We start from the raw sequence: 11262 nt of genomic DNA, 5'->3' as shown, positions 1-11262 counted from the left end.
ATAGCAATCGTTAAAAGCATGAACTCTATGCACAGTAATTATGTAACAGTTTATAATGGTAATTAGAAAATATTGGCACTTGTGAAAAGAATGATAAAATGCATAAAAAACAATGAAAATCGTCATACATTTTTCTGTTTTTATACAACACTGACAAAAAACATGGTGGATATCAATTTTGTCTCATTTGAAATGAACACACGTATTTGATTTACTCTTATACTATACAGTAAATTATTCATTATTCGTTTATTAAAATCTGAATCAAACTGTTTATTGCAATAACAAACAAAATAGAAATGAATCCCAATCGGGTGTTCTTTGTTGTGTAATCATAAAGAGAATGTCATCTGCATAGAAGAAGGTCATCTGATAAGCATGTACATTATGTACATGTGAGCGGAAGTGCCAACAAGTCATACCGGATGTGGTTGGAGTGGGGCTTCTTCCCAAGACACAAACTATCTCTGCTGCAAGCTGTAAACAGGACCGCCAAGCTACATAGGAGCGTGGTTTTAAACAGGCTGTCGGAGCCGTCTTACAACAGTAACACAGCCCACTGTTAAAGGAACATGGAAGACGATACACTAACGACGCTGAAAATACTGATAATAGGAGAAAGTGGTGTTGGGAAGTCCAGGTAAGCTGTAATGTTAGTTATCTCCAAGACATTGATGTCGTGGCTAGCAGCTAGCGTTAGCTTACAGCCAACTGAATGTTGAGAGGTTAAAACATAATGCGTGATTTAAATATAACGTAATCGACTCGTATGTGGTTGTCATCTTCTCTAATAAATAATACTTCACACACTTCTAGCTATTACATTACGAGGTAGCAGGAGACTGGTGGTGTGCTAGCTGCCCAGCTAACCCCAGCTAGCTGACAGTAGCTGTGTGTGACGTCATCTTTGTTCACAGTGTTGCAATCTGGAACGCCGCTCAGCCCTGTCGTCGTGGCCACGCGGGCACGAGCGCAGACAGTCATCTAAGCCCACCGTGTGTTGTGGAGATTCGAGCGAAGTCATGTGGTTCAGCAGGAAATGAACAGATCACTGTCATTTAAGATATCATGTTTGAGTGAAACTTGGCCTCTCTCGAAGGACTGAAATGCTGTGTAGTTTGTACCACACAGCTGATGTTGTCATGAGCTGATCAGAGGACCACAAATAAGCCTAATATTCAAAGCAGACTGGTGTGTTTTTTTTTACCAACTTCATTCTGGCAATTTATATTGTGTAGTATGCCAACAGAGAGCTGTGTGATGTTTGCTGGCCTCCAAGACTCTGGTCCAGACTGCATGAAAGAATCCTAATAGCCTGCCCGAGCCATCAACCATCACATTGCAAACTATGGTATTGAGTAAAGTGTGTCTTCTGCTCTTGATGAGGGAACTGTCCCCCCCCCCCCCAAAAAAAAAAATCATCTTTCATTGCAGACTGATGTCCATGCCTCAGGTTCGCAAATAACACAAAGTAACTTGAACCATAAAAGAGTGTAGTGTTTTTCTATTAAGTAATCACAAGAATGTGATCTTCAATATGATCAAAAGGTATCAAATTTAAAGGGATTTGAGAAAACCCTTTTATTTTGGATCAGCCAGGTATTAGCCCGCAAAATTGTAAATAATCTCCAATGTTTGTACTAATTAATGCCGTTTGCATCCCAAATTATCAGCAGTCCACAGTGTTTGTAACAATTGTTTCTCTATTGTCAGTTCTTTCCTCCTCTATTATCTTCTTTTGGCATTATCCTACTTTGATGATTTTTGGATTGTAACCCTCGCTTGTAATTAAATCTTGGGTCTGTGTCTGTTTTTATGGTAAAAAATGTCCTTTTTCTGCTTCACATTCCCTCCAGTAGTGCTGGTAGTTTGATTACAGCTCTATATTGACTGAGCTCAGAGGAGGGACCAAGTTTATGCCAACACCATAACATAGACCTGGGTTTGCTTATATTTCCAGAAAACATAAAAGTATTGTGGGCATCTGTACTGTACGCTGCCAGCTAATTGAGGCCAGGAGCGTTGTTTCCAGAATGTAATTCGGTATTATTATTAAATAGGCTTTTGCTTAATACGATAAACGAATACAGACTATGATTAGTTTCAAATGTCATTTGAATTATCCGGAGCCTTGAGCTATTGTCAAGCAGGTACACTAACCTGACCAAGTTTTGAACAGCATACAGATAATTAATTTGTTTCCCTGCAATCTGTAGAAGCCCTTAAATCAACAGGGAGATGTCTGCTTGGCAAGGAAAACACAAGTTTCATTTTACCTAAACAACTGACCTACACAGAACACATTTCTAACTTGGCTGTCTCCGAGCATAGCTCATCTGCTGCATCATAATAGCCCTCAAGGAAAAATAAGAGAATTATGCTTGGTTCAATGGAACAGAGTCTACTTATCCCCATCATCAGCACAATGATTAAGGCCTTTGCACTTGATTAGTCATAGTTACGAAATGGACCATGTCCACCTGACTGCAATCTAACGGTGATATCATCTGGAGCATGTATGCGTAATGCAAGTTAAGGACAAAGGGATCAATAGAAGGAGATAGAGGTACAGAATTTGATATGCCTCGTTCCGAAAGACGGGTCATGTGAACAAAGCAATCGGAAACCTGATTCCAGACCAAAAGCTAGCTCAATATGTGGAATGGAATTATTGACAAAAAAGCCTGTCTGCTGCATTTGTTAGTGATACATAATGAGTCGTAATCTAATTATTTTTCTCCTTCCTGTTAACAGCCTCCTCTTGAGATTCACAGATGACACATTTGACCCAGAGCAAGCAGCAACAATAGGTGAGTAAGCTATGAGCTCAGTTTATATAATGGTAAATTAAAAGTAAGGTTTTGTTTTGTGGTAACTGCAAAACTGTTATCAGTCAATATGAGCAACACACCTTAATGGTGTACACTCAGACCTAAGGGTGTGAAGTACCAACAAGGATTTTAAAATTAAGATTATGAGCAGCACACTATGGTTACTCATGAAGATATACAAAATAGGTAAATGTAGTGTATATATTAGACATTTTGTGTCACTGAATAATATTCTTAACCAAGTATGTAAGAAGTATGTGAAATCTATTGCAATCCAATACAACATCTGAGCTATAAACACTACCTTTACAAAGATAATTAAAATGTCACTATATGTTTAGTATTAAAGTTAGGTAGAATATGTGCCTTATTTATTGTACTGGATTGCAAAGGTGTACCCAATAAAGTGACCAGGGAGTGTACATTAATAAAATATATATATATATTTAACATAGTACATTGTACATGTAGTGGGCCCTGCTGAGGCTGCTGGCAGGTACTTTACATAGTACTTAGCGACAATCAACAAGATGACAGAGCCCTGCTAATCTGCTCCAAGAACAGGATTATCCCAACACGCTCGTGTCTTGTGTCAGTCACACATCGGGTATATATTGCAAATACTTTAAAATCGGAAATTAAGTAATGATTTTTATACTGGAGTCAAAGTCAAGCTGGCCAAGTTTCTAAATTTGGCCTGCCAGGAGATCTGCTGTAAGAAGGTATGAGCACTTGCAGAGTTGGAAGTAAAAGTTACCCCAGTACCGCACAACCTCAGCCACAAAGTTATTTGATTTATTTAAAGGTTAATGAGGTGTTTGGAAAACATTCCAGTAGCAGACAAGTCTATCCATATTATCCAGTAAAATTGTTAGTGCTACATTATTTGGTAATTAAGTGGAGATTTTTCAAAATTCTGGTGGTTCTGCAAATGAAATCAGCTTCTTTCAACGGTGTAAATCATTTGATGGACCAAGGCACACCTGCTTTATTTTCAAGTAGCCACGAGGCTGTAACTACCTTAAAGAGTTTATGTTCACTAAAGCATTCAACAACTCAAGACGTATAATCTTACTGAAGAATTTTCTACCCTAACTAATGTGATTTTGTGAAGAGCTTGTAGCTCACAATGCTGTCTTTGTTTAAACCAATAAAAGCACAGATTCCAGAAAAGGTTGAACCAGCTAAAACACTTTTTTCTTCACCTCAAGGTCAATGACTGGATCTGTGCTTTTTTACTTGTCCAGCTGGGATCTCTGCCAGACAGATGTCTTTATTGGAGTTAAACCACCCTCACTGACTCAAGTTCCCTCATTCGAACAGAAATCACACTTAATCCAGCATCACTCGATCTCAATTAATGTATGTTCGTCATTGCCACCTAAAGCAGTTCAACTAAGGTTGTATTTTTCACTGTTACAATAGCTTTCTCGGTACATTGTCACTTTTGGCACACAGTGTATTGACCCTAAAGGTATTAAATACGCAAGGGTCATCTTTCGGTCTTAATCAGGTTACAGATGATTGTCAGACAGGTGAGCAGGCCTGCTGTCAACACGCTTTCATTAATAAACTTATCACCTAGTTACTTCTGGGTAAAGTCATTACAAAAGTGAAGGAGAGACAATATAGGGTAACGCTCTCAGTATATTAACAATGAATGGTGCATCATAAACGCGTTGTCCTGCACAGATCGGCCCATCCTTGACTTCCAGCGGTAGTGGCATTTTGTTGTGTTGTGATATTATAAACGGATGCCTTACTGTATGTTCTCTGGTAAAGGCCTGTCTGAATTTATACAGAATGAAAGCAGGAGAGACTGGTCCAGGTTCAGTGAAATGTTTAACGTAAACTCCTCTCCACATGCATCTGGCAACCATATCTGAGCAACCGTGCTGGACTCAAGGAAGAGCAATGTGATTGACTATGTGAACAGACTGTATATTTGTGTGCAAGTGTGTTCGGCATGTCATATATTCTCGGCCTGTCTTCAGGTCCCTTTCTACCCTCCTCTGTTTTGGCTCAGAGCTGAATTCGCCTTCCTTGTCCCAGATGTAAAAACAAGCCCAACACAAGTGTACATTTCCCTGGTAAATCTGTCAGTAGATGCTAAAACTCGGGCAGATATATCATCCACACAGTGCACACTCTGCACGCCGAGACACTGCACAAAGGCAATATAGGAGATTTACTTGTTGAGGGGATGGGGGACAACATTATCATTTTCATGTAAATGTCTGTTCCTTTGGGACCTGGTGGGATTTTTAGGGGGAATCATGGCTGTCTGAGCCATTTCACAGGTGGTGGATCTTTTTTATTTCTTATTTTTTTAATACAGACCTGTATTAGTTTCAGCTTAGGACATTAACCACACACTGTCCCTTTTGTGATGGATATGAATACACAGACAATCATTTAAATACAGGACATGGATGGGCATAATGCCAGTCTGAAAAGCTGGGGTTAGCAGAAGTTCAGAGACAATGTGTGATACACATGATATGACAATTCATCATCGATAATTACAGTCTGTTGCAGTGATATAATATTCTTGGCAGTAATTGGCCAAATTTGTATGGGTCCCCAGAGAGGGACAGCAGCAGGATGAGGCAATCGTGACAGCATGAGTGATTGACCTGCTTCTCGTTGTCTAGGTGTTGACTTCAAAGTGAAGACCATCACTGTGGACGGAAACAAGGCAAAGCTGGCAATATGGGTAAGTGGACAACTCTGTTCACCATTTGGGAAGTCTGCAACATTCATCAAACAAAACTGTGGCTCTTGTCTGTCAGTAAGAGCTCCACCACTCCCAATCCGTCTGTCCCCTCAAATGCCCAGAAGATGGCGCTAACGTAACACCGTTTCTGCCTCCATGGGTGTTGAGGAACACAGAGGAGTTATCCTTGTTGTTTATGTCCGTCTGCTCCTTGTTTCCCTTCTGTTTGAGCCACCAGTTTTACCTGCAAGTGTGTCCCGTAGTGCTGAGCTGGTTCTTCTTTTGCAGGACACTGCAGGACAGGAGCGCTTCCGAACCCTGACGCCTAGTTACTACCGCGGTGCCCAGGGAGTCATCCTGGGTAAGCCAAGCTGTTGACTTCACTGCTCAAGCACCTGTGTCTGTGTGTCTGTGTGTGTGTGTGTGTGTGTGTGTGTGTGTGTGTGTGTGCGCGCGCCTGTGAGTGTGTGCTTGCCCTATTCACTTCAGAGTCAGACCCCTGCTTGTAAAAAATAAAGTGATGACTTTTCATCCTGTGATCCACACACACACACACACACACACACACACACACGCACGTACTCTTGCTTTTTTCTCTCGAAGTTAGTTTATACCCATAAGTCAGACTCCTCATATGGACAAGCATGTACACCATGTGTACGAATACATACACACAGGAACTAGGTTTAACCTCTTAAACAGACTTCCTCTGCAGCCTATGGTTTTTGCCCACTCTAATGATAGATAGAAACACAAGGCGCCTTGCTATATCACTGGGATTATGAGAGCACCCCATGTGAAACTATATCAAGTTTTCAGTCCCTTTGGTTTTATCAACCACGTGTTTTTGTTGAAACGATTAGTTATTTATTTTAAATTAAAATGTTTTATGATTCTTTTTTTTGTCAAAAGTTGTCTCAAAGTTCCTTGAGTAACTCGATTATTTATGCCCTCATGAGTCGATCAGTTTGGATGACTCACACAGCCCCATGGAGCATATGAACTAATTGAAATCAATTTTTGAATTTAAACACATCATCCCAGTTTGACGAGTTAAAGCTATAATGTGTTTATAGGGGTAGGCTAAGACCCAATAAACAGCGTAACTTTTAAAAAGTAATTGGGAATTTTTTTTTAATCAATTTGTATGTATTTTAAAAATGTTTTATATTTAAAACCCAGAATGTAATATGGCACATGAATGCACTAAATGGGTTTACTTTTGACAGATAGTATTTTGCATGCAAGTTAAGATATAAAAGTGTTGTTTTTTATAAAAAAGAAACCTGTCATTGGTTGACCTGCTTTTTTTCTCTTTTGTAAATTTACTATTGCTCATTAATAAAACAAAATTAAAAAAACTAATGGAAATAAAAAGATTTGTTGTTATCAAACTACTAATTTAATCAATGGACTAATCAGTAGAATACTTGATTCTAAAATAATCAATAGCTGCAGTCCTACAATATGTTTTTAATTTTCAAGGCCTGTTAGATGGAATCGCTGCTGACGAGTTAAAGTTAATCTCACCCAGTCTTCTGTGTACATGTATGTGAATGATTGTTTACCTCCAAATCTTATTTCTGCAAGACCGTACCATGATTATGCTGATATAATTATCCCAACGTTGCAAACTTGTCCTGTGTGTGTATGATGGATCCAGAAATACGTAAACAGAGAATGTCTGACGTATTTGCCTTCACTCTGAGCATGTCTTGTTCATTTGGTTTGGCACAGTGTATGATGTCACACGCCGGGAAACCTTTGCCAAGCTCGACAACTGGCTCAATGAGCTCGAGACGTACTGTACACGGAACGACCTCGTCAAAATGCTTGTGGGAAATAAAATTGATAAGGTGAGTGTGTATGTGGTTCTGCATCAAATGTTTGTGTTCCTTCGAAGGTTGACAAGGTTGTTGGATTAGAGAGGAGCATAACATTATTTTATTCAGCTTGTCACACACTGTACCGTTTGTAATGGCTTGAGTTGTTTTGACCAAAGAAATGTGTATATATATATATATATATATATATAAAAAATAAGATGTTTAAATGTCTTTTGGTATCTAGATAGCCAAAGAACAGCAATATTTACTTACTTTATATAGACATAATCTACAGAACAGGAAAAGAAAAGTAAAAGAAATTGCCAAAAATAAGTAGCATCATCTTACAGCCAGTTGACAAATTACAGCACTAAATAACCGTGGCAGACCCACTTTCATATTTTTGGCAGCTGGTGCTTTACCAGGATACCAGAATCAGTCAGTGGGGATAAAAATGGCCACTAAGTAGAGCATTATGAATTTATTGTGTCCTGTTCTTTGTCCGTGAAAATCACTTTTCCTCTCTGCCCTGTGACGACCACAGTAGCTGACAGCTCCGCCCGGCAGACCTCAAATAAGCCATTACCTCTCTTTTGTTTTAGGAAAACCACGAGCTAGACAGGGCCGAAGGGCTGAAGTTTGCAAGAAAACATTCCACGCTTTTTATAGGTAAGTCGGGAGGATTCCCTACTCTACAAAGACCTGCTGGGCATGATTTACAGCAGGCTATTACACAGGGGTTTCCTGTACTATCATACTTGTTGAGGAATGCTTGCATAGTTCTATTAATAAAACCGGCTTCATATATCATTTTACACGCGCTCTCGTTTTTTATATTTTTCAAATTTGTCAGTAAAGGACTACTTTGAAGAGTTGTCGTGACCTGCACTTTAAGTTTAAACACCACATATTTTAATTTTCATCAAGTACTGAAACATTTTATTTGCAAATGGAAAGATTTCACTCAGATCTTTCAAAGTTCTCCACGCCATTTCATGATATTCTGATTTGGCTTTTTTTAAACAAGATTGATTTCTTCATGCTGTTATTATGTTATTATTATAATAATGTTTCTGGACATCGTCATGTTGTGGAGCAGGTGTTGACTATATCCCCTAATAACCTCCTAGGGTTCACTATTAGTGTCCGGGGTTGACAGTTATTGTTGAGACATTTTCCACCCCTCCGCTCTGGGAGATGTAGCAGATGATGACATCAAGATGCAGACAACGTATCTGTATCTCATCTTATTTCCCTCTATTCTAATCCACTTCACTTTTTTGTTTTGTTTTTCCCGTCACTCCTATTTTTTGTTTTTCCTTTCTCCTCTCTTTCGTATCCGTTCCCTTCTCTCCCCTTCTTTCTCCCTTTTATTTTTCCCCTCTACACTCTGTTCTCCCAGAGGCGAGCGCTAAGACCAGGGACGGCGTTCAGTGTGCATTCGAGGAGCTGGTGGAGAAGATCATCCAGACTCCCGGCTTATGGCAGACTGAGACCCACGGCCGAGGGGTCCAGCTCACCGACGAGGACGCGGGAGCCGGAAGCTGCGGCGGCTACTGCTCCCTGGTCTAGACGACACACACAAATACATTCTCACACACACATGTATTCAAACATACATGTATTAACACGGAGTGCCACACAAGAATATACACACAAACAGACAAACAAACTTGCCATCCCCCCTTCCTTCTGTGTGCTGTCCTTAACTGAGCACCCTCCTCAGACATGAAGGCAGTGGAGGGTTGACCACACACACACACACACACACACACACACACACACACACACACACACACACACACACACACTACATGTGTTCACACAGACACTACTTTTTGCACACTTTCTAATAACAACGCTGCACTTAAACGCCAATGCAGCTCAGCCTTCCTCTTAATGGAATATGAGTGAGTATTCCCTCAACTCTTTTTTTGTTTTGAGTTACAGTTTTTTGCAGTTTGGGGTTCCTTGGTCAGAATTTTAAACATTCATATGAAGGGAGTCCAAAAGTATAAACCAAAGCTTGTCAGGCACATGGCCAGAGTCTGAAGTATGATAATGAGAATGGAAAACCAGTTTTGACCAAGGGTTCTCCCTCGTCTCCAGCATGCTTATTGTCCTCGGAGCACCTTGCCTTAGTGAGCACATCTGTATCAACACAGGGCCGACATTTACTCCGTCTTTCGTCTTTCTTGTGCTTGAAGAGCCCCCCCCGACTCTATGAACATTATGCTGCTTATGGAGAAGCTTATCAAGCCAAGCCGTCTTGTTTTCCATCTCACCACTCTCAGTCAAAGGCTTGGATCATGTGTCTCTGTTGTCCACACAACCGCCTCATTTCTTCAGAGTATAATAGAGTTACCAACTGTCTGGAATGACGTTTTACTACTTTTATTGACTTGGACTTCAAACTTTTGGTGTGTTTTGAAGAGTGCATAAATCACAGAGATTGGCACTAGCAAGCTTTCCACTGGGTGCCGAAGAAGAGGGAACCTCTTAAAATTGCACGCCTTTATAGTAACGAGTAGTTTTAATGGAGTGCGACCTACTGGCACTCCCTCACTCAGACAGATAATATCAGTAATAACACAAGCACTACTATGGTTTTTCATAAAGATCCCTTTGACTGGACAGAGACAAAGGAAAAGTGTTCAATATTAGACAGTGCAGTGAGTCATAAGGGTGTTTCCATTTGAATTTGGAAAATCAAAGAAAAAGCCTTGTGCTCCACATTGCTAATGGATTTCACAGTACTCCTATCTCTGTATTTGTATCCAAGAAGCAGTTATAAATGTACTGTACCCCTGACCTCTGACCGTGTTTGTAATATTCGAGTGCTGGTTTGTGTTCTGGGAAATGTCGTTCTGAGAGTTTGATCTTATAACAGGGATGGTGAAAATGACATGGATTCAAGCATGTCTTGAATTTTTTTTTTTTAATCTCTTTTTAATTGCATGGGAAACTTTGCGTGCCATTTATTTGTGTTTGTTTGTCCAGTTAAAGGCCATTCACTTTAACACATTAACTTATAATTAGCTGAAAATAAAACATTGCATACCATATGAATTTAATGGTATAGTTAAACAAAAAGGAAGTAGGCTTTTACTTATTTAACTAGTCTAGCTTTCTTTTCTATCTTCAGAAATACGTTGAAACGTGTACCTTGTAAATTGTGTGTATTTTAGGGATTTGGTGGGAGAATTCCTGTATGAATTGTAAAGCTGAATGTAAACATATTTCACAACAAACCGCCCTATGTATGAAACTAAATAAAATTCTTTTTTAAGCAAATTCTATTGACTGTGTTGGTGTTAATGCAACTCCGAGCTATAACGTCTGTAACTCATAGAGCCAGGTTGTAAAATGATATATTATATAATACGTCTTTTTGAGAAATCGCTCTAATGTCCGAGTACTCAGTAGAGATGACTAATAACTTTGCCGTCATGGTTGCCATGTTGGAAATGTCACTGTTAGGTGATGGGTTTTTCACTCCGCACCCTTCGCATTCCTCTGTCCTCCGAATAAAGACGTGTTTAAACAGTGTCCGAGGAACCCTCAGACCCTAGACGTGTGATCTATCTAAATCATCTTTTTTGGCAGACTACTCAGGAAACAGCACCAGAGCCATAACTCACTCTACCAGTGCTTTAACTGGGATGTGCATAATTCCTGGGCGATTATGAAAGGGTCGGAGCTGGCAGCGAGAGCGAGGACTCTTCCCTTTTAGCATATCCCTCATCTCCTGCCACGGCCTGGAAATATGTCTCAGTCAAACAACAACGGAGGCATACGGCGTAATAATGCCTTTATGTGGTCCAACCATGTGCTGATCTGTAGCGCTGCTGTTTCCTCATGCTTACACTGGAAAAACGTCAGCTACTCA

The 11262-nt window shown here is 39.9% G+C and overlaps 1 protein-coding gene across 1 annotated transcript; it reads left to right on the top strand.

Moving 5' to 3' along the window:
* Positions 1 to 464: 464 nt before the first annotated feature.
* On the top strand, positions 465 to 10661 carry rab18a (RAB18A, member RAS oncogene family). The gene is made up of 7 exons (XM_054622951.1): positions 465 to 640; positions 2755 to 2810; positions 5486 to 5547; positions 5836 to 5908; positions 7285 to 7403; positions 7976 to 8042; positions 8776 to 10661. The coding sequence occupies exons 1-7, from the start codon at positions 573 to 575 to the stop codon at positions 8943 to 8945; spliced, it is 615 nt and encodes a 204-aa protein (XP_054478926.1). The 5' UTR covers positions 465 to 572; the 3' UTR covers positions 8946 to 10661.
* Positions 10662 to 11262: the final 601 nt, after the last annotated feature.

This window comes from Anoplopoma fimbria, chromosome 21 (assembly GCF_027596085.1).
Source record: "Anoplopoma fimbria isolate UVic2021 breed Golden Eagle Sablefish chromosome 21, Afim_UVic_2022, whole genome shotgun sequence".
Lineage (NCBI taxonomy): Eukaryota > Metazoa > Chordata > Actinopteri > Perciformes > Anoplopomatidae > Anoplopoma > Anoplopoma fimbria.
This window is presented reverse-complemented; position numbering and strand designations above follow the sequence as displayed.